Raw genomic sequence first — 17,762 nt, 5'->3', positions numbered from 1 at the left:
GACTAATCAGATATTAAGGACATGTATGAATGGCCACAGATACAAAACCAAGAGTGTTTTTTCAAAACAAACACCTTTTCAAACATCTTGTGCATGAGGGCAAATTTCAATCCAGACTAGTCACTGCAATAGAGAAGATCCCTTTTAGTATAACTAACTGATGTCAGGCTCTTAATAAAAGCAAATATTATTGTATTTATAAACGCAAGCGTTGATTGATTCACCCAATCTATCTGAGGTCTAGTTTCCCTAGATTTACCACATATACTTCTGTCCACTGAATATTTATATATAATTCTCCCTGCTAGCTGTTCCCACTAACATCTCTGTTGTCGAATAATTAGGTTGAGTGTATATATAGATATATAGCATGCATCTAGAATTAGAGTGAAATTAACATTAAGTAATGGTTTTACATGTTTGAGGAAGTGTTGCACTTTTGTTAGGGTATAAACCCAAAAGAAGAAAAAGAGAGGATGCATAAGTAGTCAATGACTAAATGAATAAATCTTTATTTGATATTGATTTTATAAACAATTAAAAAGCACGACTCTATGCTCATGAGAGAAGTCCCCCCTTTTCTTTTATGAAAAATAGTGAAGGGATATAACCCAAAGTGTATGCATACATACATGTAAACCTTTGTTTAAATTTCAAGGTATGCCAAAGTAGAAATAAATAAATAAAAGCACTATATTACATATTTGCAATAGTTATAGCAAATCCCATATACATATCGACAACACAATATCACTAATACCGCACAATCAACAAAATCCAGGTGAAATGCAGAATACCTATAAAAGTCTCTGCTCATTAACATGACAGGGGAATGAAAATTGTCACGGGCACCCCCGCGATCCATGTCCACGGCGCAGGCCCCACTCCCCCGGACTTACCTCTCCACTTTCCTGCTCCTGTCCGAACTAGTGTTCCCACTCCCTAAGGTGCACGCAGCGGTACTCCGAGATTTAAAGGGTCAGCGCACAGATGATTGGCACTGGCCACTTCCGGGTATGCATTTAATCTAGCGGCTCCCATAACTCTCTGCCGGATCTTCAAGCCATTCCTGTGAAGAGAAAGCCCTCCTGTGTCTCCAGCGTATCCTATGTCTCCAGCGTATCCTGTGTTCCAGTTCCTCCTCCTGTGTTCCCGTGATCCTGCTCCTGTGTTCCTGTTCTGTGTGCCAGCTCCAGTGTTCCTGACGTGAGTCCTAGTGTTTCTTCCTTTGCTGTTTTCCCGCAGTCACCCCGGGTTCAGACTGTGTCCTGCATTGCTACCTTGGTTGCCACCGTGGGCCAGTCGCACCTGTGGAACGCCCTGGTGGTACCATGCCGCAGCATGACCATCCCGCTTTGCGGCGGGCTCTGGTGAAGACCAGGTGCCACTTAGAATCCGGTCCCATGAGTCGGCTAGTACCATCTCCCACGGGTGGCGGTCTCAGTCTTATTCCATCCCTAAAGCAAAGGATTCCCAATTTACTATAATGCATTTAACATGAAGCAAATGAAAGCATGATGGCAGTACACATCAGCATAAAGTTGGCCTGAAACAGGGAAAGAGTTAAATAACAACATACCCTTAGAAAATTTACTACTGGTGAACTCTTCATCCATACCAATGTCCAGCGCTCCCTCTATCCAGGCGTCAATTCCAAGCTGAAACTTTATGATATCAAGGTAAAGCAGACATGTTCTAGCAGGGGTGGAGGACAGCAATACCAGCGAGAATACAGCAATACCCCAGCAGGAATACCACAATACACCAGCAGCTACCATCAACAGCCATCCTGCTAGCTCACTAGGAGCTTTTAAGCTTTGAATTTGATCTAGCTTTGAATTTAGTCAACCATCATGTGATGGCAGCAGGGCTAAACCATGGCCCCGGCCTTTCCCCTATGCTGGCCATACTGAGTAGTGAGGAAGTAGGGACACCCCATCCCTCCTTTGAGACTCATGCTGAATTCTGCTGGTGGATCATCTTAGGATACCTGTAGTTACATACACTGGAGGTATGGAGAAGACAGGCTGTTCTGCTGCCAGGAGCCCCCATACCCTATACAGCCTCTCTGTACCTCGCAGGGGCATCCCAGCTGCATGCTCTCCATGTATCCCCACCGCCGGATTCCGTCCATCCTGAGGGACAGAAAACAAAAATTGTTAAGAGGTGAGTAAGGGCTACTTTTAAATGGTTCCAGTCCTTTATTTCCTGTGCCTGGGTGTGGGGGATCCATCAAGTGGTGCTGCTGTTAAGTTGTAGTGGAAAAAGGGATTTTTACTGAAAGCACAAGCAGGAATGGCCTTCAAGGTATTAATAAAAAGAGTTTACCAAAATTCAAATGTACTCCAATAAAATAAGAAAATTTAGTCTAGTTTAACCACCACACAGCAAGGTAATCATAACTTCGCACAGCTTTTTGTCTTCAGAGTTTGTCTGCTATCCCCTGCGGCCAAAATATATTTACTAATATCTAAGTATTCTGATTATTTATTACTTTTAAAATAGACAACGAAAAAATTAGAAACCACAGATTTGAAACGTCAAACAGAAACTAAGAAGGCAAAGGTCAACAAAGAAGATTTTAAAGATTGTGATCCACAGTTACAAGGTAGGAAAGAAGTCTGAACATTAGCAACAAAAAGGAAAATACAGTTTGTCCTTGCCCTTTGCTCAAGTGACTCAAGTGCTTTGCTGACCCTTTAATTATGAATCAATTAGGTGATTCTTATAGTAGACCTCTAATACTAATAAAAAAGTGGACTTATTGTACAATGAATAAGCAAATTTTCCAGGCTATGTGTTGTTTCTGTTAATAGTATGATAATTTGACAAAAAAATAAGGTTACACTGTTTCTATCAAATGAAAGAAATATTTTGTACTCTGCTGCTTCTTGTTTCTATCACTTCACAGTTACTAACAAAGTTAAAAAGAAAAAAAAGGAAACCAGTGAAGAAAAGGTGGTGAAAAAAAAAAACAAGGAGTCTACTGAGGGAGAGAAGGAAGAAACATTGTCACACTTCAATGCCACCAAAGAATCTAAACAGAAACTTGGTGAGGCACAGACTAGTACTTTATGAAAGAAAAATGTGAATTAGAAAGTAGTTATTTGACACCAGTAGTTTTACATCAAGCACTACCTTGCCTGATTTAAGTTAACATGCCTGCCTAGGGGTACATAACAAATTTATTAGTATATGTCATGACATGACACATGTCACTACACAACTTTTATGTTAAAGGTACCCCAGCTAGAGATGACCGAATTTATCAAAATTCGATTCGACCCGGTTCGCCAAATTTTCAGAGAAAATTCGAACCAAATCGAATCATGGCATGTGATGTAATGGTATGTAACAAGCCGGGTACGGGTGCATGGAGAGGGCTCACTGGCTTGAGCCCTCTCCATAGCAGGTAAGTCTTTAAGAAGTCTATTTGTCACATTGTAATGAATGAGGGAAATCCCTATATACTGCCATACTGTAGTATGGCAGTATATAATAGGATCGATCAGAAAAAGTACCCTAGGGAGTAAAGTACCCTAGGGAGTCTGAAAAATATTAATAGAGATTTTTATCTAGGGCTTAAACCGCCCTTATCATCTGTTAAGGTGACTTTCAAATTAACCCTTTCATGGCTGCCCCGGTACTGGGAGAGAGAACAAACCCAAGACACAGACACAGTCTTCAGCTGCACGTGCACAAATTGAGCTCTATACCTCTATGGGCAACCCTATTGGCACCAGTCAAACAGTACTGATAGACACTATGATAATCTGACAATCACAACAAAATACCTCCCACTCCAGCATTGTGGACATCTAAGGGTTACTCCTTCCCGTCTCAAAGCTTCAGCTAACATCACAAACGGTCTGACCATCCGTTATTGTCAGTCACTGTCAGTGACCTTTGCCAAGTGGTCCTTTGCCACAATTAAAGTGAGCATACTGTTATATATAAACATTTAAAGGCAAAGTACATAATATCACACAAGGAAATGACCTTACCCAGTCCTTCCAGCCAGTGAAACAGAAGTGGCAGTCATGGCAGACAAAGTAGACTTACCCCGAGCGCTCTTTGTCAGTTCTGGTCACTGGCTGTCTGGACTCCTTCGGAGGTCACCTCGATGGTCAAATGTTCATTATAGTATGGCCACCCAGTCGACGCCAATTACTTAAACCGCCCTTACTTGAATTGTAAAGGTGAATTTCAAATTAACTTTTATGGCCAAAAATCATTTGCAATTGGATTGAGAACTGGCTGAAGGATTATATCCAGAGAGTTGTGGTCAATGATTCCTACTCGGAATGGTCACCAGTTATGAGTGGTGTACCCCAGGGTTCTGTGCTTGACCCACTACTATTTAATATATTTATTAATGATATAGAGGTAGGAATTAATAGCACTGTGTCTATTTTTGCCGATGACACCAAGCTATGTAGTGTAATACAGTCTATGGAGGATGTTGATAGGCTGCAGGGGGACTTGGACAAACTGAATGTTTGGTCATCCACTTTGCAAATGATGTTTAATGTGGATAAATGTAAGGTTATGCACCTGGGGGCTAATAATCCAAAGGCAAAATATGTCCATGGGGGAGTAAATCTGGGAGAGTCCCTTGTTGAGAAGGACCTGGGGGTACTAGTAGATCATAAATTGAATAAAAACATGCAATGTCAATCATCTGCCTGATAGGATCTTGTCATGTATGGACTCTCAGGATAAGGATGTAATATTACCACTGTACAAGGCATTGGTTTGGTCTCACCTGGAATATGCTGTCCAGTTCGGGGCACCGGTCCATAAAAAGGATGCCCGGAAGCTGGAGAGGGTTCAACGAAAAGCCATAAAAATGATAAGGGGTATCGAGGGTCTCAGTTATGAGGAAAGATTAAAACAACTAGATTTATTTAGTCTGGAAAAGAGACGATTATGAGGGGACATGATTAGTTTCTTTAAATATATGAATGGTCCACACAAAAAATATGGTGGTAAGTTGTTTCAGATTAAATCAAATCAAAAGACGAGAGGGTACTGTCTCCGTTTGAAGAAATCAAGGTTTAATCACTAAAGGCGTCAGGGCTTTTTTACTATCTGTCTGTGGAATAGCCTGCCTCAGGCTCTGTCACAGCAGGGACAGCAGAGAGCTACAAGAAGGGTCTAGATGCCTTTTTACACCTAAATGACATTGACAGCTATGTTATATAGAATTGTTTCCCCTAAATCCCTTCCTCATGCAATCCCTTCCATTCCTTGGTTGAACTTGATGGACAAGTGTCTTTTTTCAACCGTATAAACTATGAAACACTACCTCTACACTGAGGAATATAGCCATACCATGAGGAACACTATGGCCAACAGTAAGGAATACTACCTGCTTACAGTAAGGAAAACTACCCCCATACAGTGAGGAACACTACCACCATACAGTGAGGGACACTACCTCCCATACATTGCGGAACAGTACCGCCATATTCCTTTCTTCTCCCCAGAGTTCTCTGCCCCATGTAACACGTTGTGCTCGCTGCCATTTTGCTAATAAAAGGGAAAAAAAAATTCAAAGTTCAATCCCACGAATCACTGTAAACTTAGGATTCATGATGAATTGAAGTTTTCCTGAAATTCTAAACGAATTTAGAATCGTTAGAATCGTTTCGTCCATCTCTAACTCCAACAATCCAGTTCCAGAAACCCAGCAGATTTCACCAAAGAAAGCTGAAGAGACTTAGTATTTTATTATTCCGTAACTAATATTACATTTCTAACATTCAACTAATTGATTAATTACGTAACACTTGAGGTGGGCTGCCAAATCAAGAGGAACTTTTTGAAAAATTGTCTATTCTGGCTGTTGAATTTTTACTGTCTTAAGGGACATGAAAAGTGGTTGTCACTTGCAGTCTTGGCAAACAGATACTTTACTTTAGGGGATTATGTTGCTTTTTGAATTTTAATAGCCGTTTTTTTAAAAACAGAACTGAAAAAAGACTAAACATGCCAATTAAAATAACAAACCCTGGAAATACTGTCAAAGCACATGTATACCAAGCCTTATAATATGTTGATATTATTTTTTTTAGTAACGTAGAAATTCTAGCCTTCTGCACTTGGTTTTTAATGTATATAATATTATTGAAGGCATTTTAGAGTTGGTAGATTTGATCAATTAGAAGTGTTAGAAAAAAAATCTTACTTTTCTAGCATACAGGCAGTTCCCGGGTTATGTACTAGAGTCCATAAGTTTGTCCATAAGTTTGTTCTGAATTTGTATATAAGTCGAAACTGTACATTTTATAATTGTAGTTCTATACAATTTTTTTTTTGCCCCTGAGACAATTGGAGTTTCAACATTTTTTTGCTCTAATGGGGCCAAGGATTATCAATAAAGCCTCATTACACACACCTTACAGCTGATTATTGCAGCCTGGAACTATAGTAAAGCATTCAGAGAGCTTCACCATATATCACAGTGGTCAGAGGGGTCAGTCTTTAACTAGGGGTTGTCTGTAAGTGGGATTCCTTAAGTACACAGCCTGTATTTATGTTATGGTCATGTACTGTACTGGTCATATTCTATATATATCCTTTAACTTCTAGGATCAGAAAAAGATTCAGTGGATAAGAAGAACACAAAAAAAACAAAAAAGAAGGAAACAAATAAGGAAGATTCTGATAACACAGAAAAAAAACTAAAAGGTTGGTTATTTCAAATTCAATTTGCAATACATGGGGGAGATTCATCATGACTAAGAGGGCACATACATCACCCAACCCCCCGGACAGTTGGCTACTCTAAACAGGGCACAGCGTTGGGCAAGTTGGGGAAGGAGCAGGGACTGCAGGGCATGAACGCCTGGCCCATCTGATTTACCATGGTTTCTGGGAAAACTATGGCAAAAAACTTGTTTGTGCCGTGATTTATCAAGGTGCTGGAGCTTCTTAGTAGATATGGGCATGGAGCACAAGCTGGGGGGAGTTTAGGACCGAAGTTTTAAATGAATGAATTCCCCCCACAGTTTTGTTTTAAATTCTGAATTCGGCATCTGTAGCATGAATAATTTGGAACCACAAACAAAAATGCAAAAACCTGAAATTGAATTCCCATTCCATCTCAATAAACATCTCATATGGTCTATTTACACAAGGGGCCACTACTATGATTAAATGTACCTTGCATTTGGACAGGTGACAAAATATCTCTAATATTTATGGCATTGTGCTAGCTATTGCCCATACTGTTTATAGTGAAAAATTGCATACTTCCTATCTCCACAAATTGAACTTTGTCAGTCTACCTAGTACCCTGCCGGAAGGAGCAGAGAGTCACAAGGTATGCGTGTTATTCATGCCAGTCACTGCATCTCTCTTGTTCCCCCTCCCTGACCGCATCCTCTGCTCTCCAAAAGGTAGGTGGAACTAAGGAGATGGCAAAGACATGGCCTCTCCCCCCTGCTCTTGTCTGTGTGTAATATATAGTAAGGCATAGCTAGTGTCTGTGCTTTACCTACTGACATGTTGTGTTCTGCTATACCAATGTGAGAGACACAGACATCTGCCATACAAGTACCTGACATGTTCTTCCATATACATGGTTGCATCTTGTAGCAGTTATTTAACAAAGGCTGCAGGGGTTATGGTCACCAGCACCAGAAGGTATAGAGAGGAGAAAGCACCAGCATTATTATACAAGCTGTCAGTCAAGTACGGGAGGGGGGGGGGGTGTGGCTGTACCTCCCACTCATGAATAATCTGTACAGCTGTATGTCATTTTCATACAAATTTAGTACCTGATTGCTTAGGTTTACATGCATGTAGAGGGACAATGAAGAGATGGGGCATGGCTTTCCAATGGCAGTTCATGAAAATATATTTTGGGGGTTAATTTGCCTGACAGTTTCTATTTTAAGGATTCACATTCCCTAGGATGGGAAGAGGGGCCCTCTGCCCTTAATGAGTTTCTGATTAATATTGCATAGATGCTTTGTAGTACATGGAATTCAACCACAATTCCAAATTTTTGTGGAGTAGACAGACTTTACCCTTAAATCCCACCATATTTTCCATGATGAAATTAATGTTTACCCTCCTTGTCAGTTTGACGCATGTAGGGTTCCTGGCAAAAGCGTCCCTAGGTGAGAACAAAGCCCATCTGAATGTTCCAGTCCTACTCAGCTTTGGAACAAGTGGTCCGGTTCAAGCTTCAGCCTTCCCAGACTCTGGCTCTGCAAGGAACTTTGCCCTGGTCTCCCAGCATCGTTGTCTCGAGAAGCCGCTGGTCATTGCTTCTGTCAGTGGGCAGGTGCTCTGCAACTCGGTCTAGTATTGCACAGGCATCGACCATTGCAGTCTTAACAAAATTACTCTGAAGAACCGCTACCCATTGCAGTTGATCACTGAACTTTTCGACCGCCTACGTGGAAACAAAAGTCTTTACCAAGACTAGCCCCTTGTGGAGCATATAACCTCATCTGCATCCGCGAAAGAGATGAGTGGAAGACAAGTCAATACTCCTGATGGACACTTTGAGTACCTTGTCATGCTGTTTGGACTTTGCAACGCTCAAGCTGTATTTCAGGAGTTCTTCAACAACATTTTTAGAGACCTGCTATATACCTGTGTCATGGTCTATCTCAATGATTTCTTGGTCTTCTCTACGGACCTTGAGTCCCACCGGTCCCACGTACAGCAAGTCCTCAGATGTCTAAGGTTTTCATCAGAAGAGCCTTCTGTTCCTTGGGCACATCATCTCAGAAAAGGGGCTACAGATGGATCAGACTAAGTTGTCTACGGTCCTACAGTGGCTTTGCCCAGTAGGAATGCCTGCTATATAGAGATTCCTGGGCTTCGCCAATTACTACCGGCAATTAATACCAGACTTCTCCTCTTTGGTATCTCTTATTGTGGCGCAGAGCAAGAAGAATGGCAACTCTAAACTCTGGCCACCGGCGGCTGAAGAAGTTTACGCTAAGCTGAAGTCCGCCTTTGCCTCTGCTCCTGTTCTCACACAATCTGATAGAGAGAAGCCATTCCAGTTAGAGGTTGACGCCTCCACAGGGGGAGCTGGTGCAGTGCTCACCCATAAAGAGGCCAAGGACCCAAATCTCACCTGTGGTTTCTTTTCTTAGACTTTCTCCTCTGCAGAGAGAAATTACTTAATAGGAAACAAAGAAAATTGGCCTTAGAAGAGATCTTCTGGAGGGAGCCCACTTTACAGTCTGCATATATATTGACCACAAGAACCTCCTGTATCTCCAAACTGCTCAGTGTCTCAATCCTCTGCAGGCTTGCTGGTCCGACTCTTTTCTCGGTTCAACTTCTTGATTCATTTCCATCCAGCCAAGAAGAAAGTCAAAGCTGACGCCCTCTCTCGTGCCTCTGATGTTGTTGGGAAGAACCGGATACTCGTTATGTCATTCTTCCGGAATGTCTGGCTGTTGCTGCTCCTGTGAACCTATGGAAGCTTCCTCCTGGCAAAACTTCAAAAGAGGATACTAACTTTGGGACATTGCTCTCGTGTGGCTGGGCCCCCTGGGGTGCAGAGATCCATCACTCTCATATCTCGTTACTACTGGTGGCCAGATCTGGTCAAGGATGTTTGAGATTTTGTGAGATCCTGCGCTTCCTGTGCCAGTAACAAACAGTTATGCCTCAAGCCAGCAGGTCTGCACCTGCCATTGCTGACACCCTGTTGCCAGTGGACTCACTGCCGTTGGCTCCATGCCTTGCCAGCTTGTTCTTCCTTCATATCTTTTGGCTTCATGGGCTTCCTCAACACATCATCTAGGATTGAGGGGTCCAGTTTGTTTCCAGGTTCTGGCATTCCTTGTGCAGCCAACTGCAAGTTAAGCTGGACTTCTCTTCTGCATATCATCAGCATACTAATTGGCAAGTGGAGAGGGTCAACCAGACTCTGGGCTGCTATCTACGTCTCTTTGTCTCTGCTCATCAGGATGATTGGTCTACTCTCTTACCTTGGGCAGAATTCTCAATGAATTCTCTGGACACTGAATCTGCCGTTGCCGCACACTTCTTTGTTGTCTTTGGACAACATCCATGCCCACCTTTTCCTCTGTCAAAGCCTTCTGATGTTCCTGCCATGGAAGAATTGGTTCAAGACCTCAACTCCATCTGGGAGCAAACATGGCAGTCTCTACTTCGGGCATCCACCCACACCAAAACTCAGACAGACAAGAGATGCAGGTCTCCTCCAGTCTTCTCTCCAGGTGATAAGGTGTGGCTGTCTTCTAGATATGTCCGGCTGAAGATTCCCAGCTACAAGTTTAGTCCTCGCTATCTGGGTCCATTTGAGGTGTTGAAGCGCATCAACCTATAAGCGTCTCCTTCCTCCCACCATGCACATCCCAAACTCCTTCCATGTGTTCCTTCTGAAACCTGTCATCCTGAGCTTCTTCTGCCAAGTACCACCTGCAGGCGGATTCCACCGATGTCTATGAGGTAACAGAGGTCCTGGGTATGAAGTCGGTCAGAGGGAAGCAGTTCTTTCTTGTAGACTGGAATGGATTTGAGAGGGAGGAGAGGTCTTGGGAGCCAGAAGACAACATTCTGCATGGTGGTGTGCTTCAGGAGGTTCCTTCAGGCCAAGAAGAGGGGGAGGTACTGTCACGGGTGTTGCAGGCGCACCCTTGTGGCTCCATGTGCCCCTCTGCCTCACATACCTCTCCAGGTTCCAGTGGCGTCTCCCACGGTTCGGCGCCTACATCCCTGCCTCCTAGGGCACAGTTTGCCACGAATTGAAACTTGTCAGTTTAATAGCCAGCCTTCCTACGACTCCTGCCATATCTTTGTGCCTCGTTGCCATTGGAAAAGCATGTTTCCTATGTCCTTTGCTCTGACTGTGATTTCCTGTTGTGACCCTGGTTCTGTTATTGACTTCGATCCCATGCTGCCTGTCTGCTACGTCCCTGACTCTGATCCTGTGCTGCCTGTCCTGACCTCCTGCCTATCCCCGACTTTGATTCTGCTACATGACCCTCCTGTTGTGTGTGTTACAGACTTTTTGCTGCTACCCATGGTCTACCTTGGAGCCGAACATTTTTATTCACCACAGTCTTCAGTTTTTTGAGGAAGGATTTTGATGCTGCGATGGTAACAGTTAAAAAAAATATATGTAATTTTTCGGCAACAACACGTTAACACATGCCTTAGTGCTATTATCATGTCATCGCCAAATAAACCAATTTTGAGGTCTTGAGAACCCACCTAAGATATCCGCCAAAGACCCTAAAGCCTCTGCTAGCGGTTCCATCACTAGTGTAAAAATCAACAGCGATAATGGACACCCTTGACAGCTTTTATTAGTTATATTGAAGGGCATAGAGGAGTACTCAGAAATTGAAACACAAGCAGATGGTAGCTAGTATAGCACCAGAATTCCTCGACTAGTGGCCTCTGTAGACCCGAATTTTTCAAGATTTCCTCAAGATAACCCTAATGAACTCAGTCTAATGCCTTCTATGCTTCTATCTTTGGATGCGGAGAAGGCGTTCTATCCAAAGATAGAAACAGAGAATGTGTTTGAGTTCGCTCAACAAAGTCTACTAGGTTGATGAGTGCAATCCGAGGAAACCCACCCCCTGATGAAGCCCACCTGCTTTTTGTGTGTGAGCCTGAGAAGAAGAAGGGCCACCCTGTCTGCAATGATTTTGGAGTAAATTTTAAGGTCGGTATTCAGAAGGGATATGGGCAAAAGTTTAAGGCTGCATAATGGTCTTTACTAGGTTTTGGTTAAGTACTAATGGATACCATAAGCATTTATTTTGGGATAGTGGCTGTAGTTTGTATGGAATTGAATACTAAGCGTGGGATTAAGGTGTTCCTTGTAGTAATCATTAGTGATGTCCTCTAGTCCTGGGGCTTTATTCCTTTTTAAAAGCCTTTATTGCTCAAGAGACTTCAGGGCCTGATATTTGTGATACAATGGTCTCAGGTTGTACCTCTGATGATACAGGTAGATTAACCTCCTCTAGAAATGCCTTAATGACTTGTTGTGAAGGTTGATGCATTGTTAAGTCATCTTTGAGATTATACAAGCTAGCAACTTCTGCCTGTCACGGGTGCTCCTTCCACCTCTCTTCCGAGCCACAGGCGCACCCGTGGGTCTCCCCGGGCCCCCTCTTCCCTGCAGCAGCCTCACTCACTTGTCTGCGATCCACTGACCATCTTCTTGCTCCAGCATGCACACGTGCAGGCATTCTAAGATTTAACATATCTAGGTGATTTTGAAATAGTTTTCTTGTGACACTTTGTACTTCATGTTAGCTGAAAAGTGTTGGTGGTATGTTTTGCATTTATTTAGGAGAAACTCAGATGTACAGTAAAAATCTGGAAAATTTAACTTTTTCATCACATAGTCAGCAAAAAAACTTTGTAACTAACATTCACCAAATGTCTACTTTATGTGGACGTGGTTTTTATGCATCCTCTCATTTTTGTAGGATGTTATGGGACTTTGATTTTTAGGTGCAATTTTTCACACTGTCACAATGACCGGGAAGGTACTAGCCGACACCTGGGATCAGAGTCTAAGTGGCACCTGGTCTTCACCAGAGCCTCCGCAACAAGACCATCCCACTTTGCGGCGGGGTGCCAACAGGTCGTTACACAGGTGCGACTTGGCCTGCGGGGGCAGTCAAGGTAGTATGGAGATGCAGAACACAGTCCGAGACTGGGGTGACAGCAGGAGAGCAGCTTGGAAGGATCCGCTGGGACTCACGGCAGGAACACGATACAGGCAGGCAGGAAGACTGGCACACGGAACAGCAAGGCAGGCACTGGCACACGGAACAGACCGGCAGGAACAGATGACGGGAACACAGAGGAATACAGGAAACACAGGAACACGGAGGTACACTGGAAAACACAGCAACACTGGAGGGCTTTCACATAGCAGGAAATGATGCTGAACATTTGGGAAAGCAGGCTCGTGGGAAGGGGAGTCTGGATCGGGGGGCGCCACGCTACATGGGTTGTGGCCGCGATCCGCGACAAGGACCCCTTCCTCTAGGGCCCCTCTTCTTCTTCGACCTCCTTTTCTTCTTTTCAGTCCCCAGACATCTATGGTGGGGATTAAGAAGCTGGAAAATCATCAGGACAGGAGGTGGTGAAGCCATGTAGCGAGACTGACAATCTGGTCCCCAACTCAGGATCTCATCAGTCTTCCAGCTGAGGACCTGAGCATGGAGTTGCAGCCATGGAAGACAGAAGAAGAGAAGAGGATGTGGATCGTGGCAGGACATAGAAGACCAGACTCGCTTTGTGATGAGCTCCAACCTGGAAAAAAATTGGCTCCTTATGGTACTGGACTGGTTTGGACAGGATCTGTCCATCCACGGAAGACAGAGATAGCGGATTCTTGAGAGGAACCATTGGAATGTGATGCCAGGAGACCAGAGCGGAATCCACAAAATTACCTGCACAACCAGAGTCCAGGAATGCTGAGACTTGCACGGGAGAGCGAGCACCGACACCAAGGAGCACAGGAACCAACAGAAGTTGAGACACAGCAAGTACCTTCCAGAAGCCCAAGGTGTTGGGGTCTGCTGGACGTGGAATAAGTCTCTCCTGAAGACATCTGAAACGTTCCTCAACTGGATGGTCCTGCGGCGGCGAGGTGCCACCAGGTCGTCCCACGGTGGCAGCCAAGGTAGTATGGAGATGCAGGACACAGTATGAGCCTGGGGTGACAGCTGGAGAGCAGCTTGGAAGGATCCGCTGGCAGGAGCTGGCACATGATACAGGCAGGCAGGAACAGACTGGCACACAGAACAGCAAGGCAGGCACTGGCACACGGAACAGACAGGCAGGAACGGATGACTAGAACACAGAGGAATTCTCGAAACACAGGAACATGGAGGTACACTGGAAAACACAGCAACACTGGAGGGCTTTCACTTAGCAGGAAATCATTCTGAAGACACATGAGGCAGGAAGGGAGGTGCTTGGATTATAAGGGCTGACCAGGATTAGCCAGCGCCAATCCAGTAGGACCGGCGCACGCGTGCCCGAAGAGCGAGGTCGCGCATGGCCTAGTCAGACGGGAAGCAGGCCCATGGGAAGGCGAGTCCGGACCGGGGGCACCGCGCCACATGGGGAGGCACGGCACGACAAGGATTGCAGGGGATTCCTTGACACACATTTTCCTGAAAAACACAAAATCTTTTGCTCACGTTTCAAATACCTAAATAAAAGTAAAACCCCATAAATTACCCCATTATAGAAACTAAACCCCTCAACGTATGTAAAAACTTTTATGAAGTTTGTTAACCTTTTAATTGTTTCACAGGGGTTAAAACAAAATCATGTGCAATTTTGAAATTAAAATTTTTTTGGCTAAATGAATGTGCTTTTCAAAAATTGTACACATTCTCAGTGGATAAAATACCAAAACACTTCACAAAGTTTGATACCCAATCTCTCCTGAGTATAACAATACCCCAAATGGTGGTTGTAACCTACTGTATGGGCCCATGCCAGGGTAACGCAAGGAAGACGCGCCATTTAGAGCAGATTATACATTGTCAATTTTTATAAGCTATACAATCTTTATTTTTTTGCCAATTTGAACAAATAAGGTCTTACTGATGAGATTTTATTAACTCTTAAATGTATGGAGGAAATGAAAATCTTAGATTTTTGTTTCTTTTACTTCACTACGATCATAGTGATACCTCATGTATACAGTTTTTATATATTTTTACAATTTTACCTAAGAAAAACTAATATGACGAAAATCTCATTAGTTTTGGTGTCGCCATCTTTTCGGAGACATAACCTCTGGTTGACAGAGCTGGTTTAGGGCTTACTTTTTACGTGTTGAGTTTTCCTTTTCAGTGGTACCATTTGGATGCATATAACTTTTTGGAACAATTTTGTGAAGGTAGAAAGAATGGAGGGTGGTAGAGGGTGGTGGAGAAAGTCCAGTGAAATACCCTTTTGCACCATGTGCACCATTCCCACTTGCTTCCTGCAATTTCTGACCAAACTTAACCAAACTTAAGAAGTGAGCTAATCTTTCCTCTACAGGGAGCTTGGGGGCTGGTTGAATAAGAGCCCCCTGTAAGGGTCTGGAATTCTGAACTCTTTCTCTTTCTCTTCTCTGGGGTATTGACCTCCGAAAGGAGTAAAGGGTCTGTATTGGCTGCTTACAGGGGGAAATTACCTTAACTTATGGCCTGCTTTCTCTAACAGAGCCTCCAACACCGGACCAAACAACAATTTACCATCACATGGAATTCCCCTGGCCAGTTCCTTCTGGCTGAGTTAGATAAGGCATAAGAATGGGCTGTGAGTCTTAGTGCGTCATTAGATTCATCTGCTAGAAAGCGGCACCTTTCTGGACATTTGTAATAGATAAGGCTAAAGTGCCTCTAGGTACTTTGTTTTGAATATCACTATATATATAGAGAATAACATAGAGTGTTCTACACAAACAGCCACAATATTGGGCTTAAAGGCAGAGGTAGCCAAATCCCATGATCTCTTAAGGAAACTTTACATCTTCTTATCCATGGGATCCTTAAAGGAAACCTACCACTTGAAGTGGCAGGTTTCCGATGGCAATACCGAGCACCAGCTCAGGGTGAGCTGGTGCCGGAGCCTATTTTAGTTAGTGTTTTAAACCGCGGTATCGCTGTTTAAAACACTTTTTAAACTTTATAGCTGGCGCAGGCAGGTACGCGCTCGGCGCTTACCGTGCACGCGGCTACATAGGAAGTGAAGGAGAGCCGCACGCATGGTAAGCGCCGAGCGCGTACCTGCCTGCGCCGGCCATAAAGTTTAAAAAGTGTTTTAAACCGCGATACCGCGGTTTAAAACACTAACTAAAATAGGCTCCGGCACCAGCTCACCCTGAGCTGGTGCTCGGTATTGCCATTGCAAACCTGCCACTTCAAGTGGTAGGTTTCCTTTAAGAGAACCCATATCCTGAAAGGGAAGAGGTGACCTACAGAGTACCTTGGCCACAGACTCATCCACCTTAGGAGCTGAATCCCAGGAGCTGGAAACATCCATTTGAAAGGGATATTTCCTCTTAATTGATCTGGGAATATATGATTTTTTTGACTGGAGAATTCCATTCCTTCTTAATTAAAGATGTTACTGTTTCATGAAGAGGAAAGACCTGTTTACACCTTTTTTTAAACCCCTCAAACTTGATATCCTGGATAGATCTAGGTTCTCTTTTATCCTCGATATCCATGGTGATCCTGACGTGCTTATGAAGGTGATCAGAGTCATCACTGCTAAACAATGGACGCCCTGCATGCTCTGCTTCTGAGGTCAAAGAGGTTGATTCGTGAACAGAAGTGGCGCCTTCCTCTCCTGACCCCAATCTCTCTGCGACATATACTGCATATTCTGAACTTCTTCCCTAACTACATTTTTTAGTGATTCAATCCAAATGGAGTTAAAATTTTGCCAATACAACAATTACAAGTGGCATTCTAATAACCAGTAGGCAGTTTATGACCACAAACTCTGCATTCCCTATGGTGCATCTTACAAGGCGCTGGCCACTTCCGGGTTTTTCCTTAAAGGCCGGCTGTTCCCATAATTTCCTTCTGGATATTTGAGATCATGGCCTAAGAGAAATCTTCCTTGCATTGTTCCCTGTGTTCCTGTACCCTCCTTGCCTTGATCTCCTGTTGCCAACCCCATACCTGAACTCTGATCTTTGCATCTCTGCCACCAGCCCTAACTACCTACCTGTACCCGACCCTGGCTGCCACCGGAGGCTAGTCACACCTGTGGAACGACGTGATGACACCCTGCCGCAGCAAGTCCTTCCCACTATGCGGCGGGTTCTGGTGAAGACCAGGTGCCACTTAGAAGCTGATACCAGGTGTCAGCTAGTACCATCTCCCGCGGTGGTTCAGGGGGTTCACTGACCCTGAACCCTGACAGGAAGATCCGGCCATGGACCCCGCCATGGTGCCACTTCCGATACTGGCTGATAGAGATGAGCGAGCACTAAAATGCTCGGGTACTCGTTATTCGAGACAAACTTTTCCCGATGCTCGAGTGCTCGTCTCGAATAACGAGCCCCATTGAAGTCAATGGGAGACTCGAGGATTTTTCAAGGGGACCAAGGCTCTGCACAGGGAAGCTTGGCCAAACACCTGGGAACCTCAGAAAAGGATGGAAACACCACAGAAATGGACAGGAAACAGCAGGGGCAGCATGCATGGATGCCTCTGAGGCTGCTTAATCGCACCATTATGCCAAAATTATGGGCAACAGCATGGCCATGACAGAGTGGCCGAATGAGGCTAGATAGCATATAAAACATCCAATAATTGACCCTGACACTATAGGGGACAACATGCAGAGGCAGCGGCAGCAGTGGCAGGCTAGAGAGTCTCATGGCGACATACCCTAAATGGACTCAGGTTTCACCAAAGGAGGTGAAATGATTTCCTATGTGAACAGAAGGTTGACGGTATATTTAGTCGATAACACAGCATGGTGGTGACAAAGTGACCAAGTTCCATAACGTATCTGGTGAAACACCCGAAAAATGAGCCTGACACAGCTCTTTTGATAAGGGGACAACATGTGGAGGCAGCCATGGAGACGACTTCCATGATTAAGAGCGACAGTATGGGGCATTCATATTGCGCTGCTATGATTGCAACTTCAGGTCTCCAGCATGGCGGCGACAGATGGGCCGAGTTCCACTATGTATCTGGTGAAACACCTGAAAATTCTGCCTGACACAGCTCGTTTGATAAGGGGATGATGTGCTGCAT

At 44.2% G+C, this 17,762-nt stretch overlaps 1 protein-coding gene across 3 annotated transcripts in view; it reads left to right on the top strand.

The window, feature by feature from the left end:
- Positions 1–17,762, top strand: part of TULP1 (TUB like protein 1) — a 264,106-nt gene that overhangs the window by 24,182 nt on the left and 222,162 nt on the right. For 2 of the 3 annotated variants that reach the window (XM_072137211.1, XM_072137210.1), the window contains exons 2-4: positions 2,506–2,608; positions 2,912–3,052; positions 6,595–6,693. In XM_072137211.1, coding sequence (XP_071993312.1) covers positions 2,506–2,608; positions 2,912–3,052; positions 6,595–6,693 — 343 coding nt within the window. The remainder of the gene's footprint in view (positions 1–2,505; positions 2,609–2,911; positions 3,053–6,594; positions 6,694–17,762) is intronic. The other variant, XM_072137212.1, reaches the window with a different exon arrangement.

Source organism: Engystomops pustulosus, chromosome 2 (genome assembly GCF_040894005.1).
Source record: "Engystomops pustulosus chromosome 2, aEngPut4.maternal, whole genome shotgun sequence".
Lineage (NCBI taxonomy): Eukaryota > Metazoa > Chordata > Amphibia > Anura > Leptodactylidae > Engystomops > Engystomops pustulosus.
Note: the sequence above shows the minus strand (reverse complement) of the source record. Positions and strands in the feature narration are given on the sequence as shown.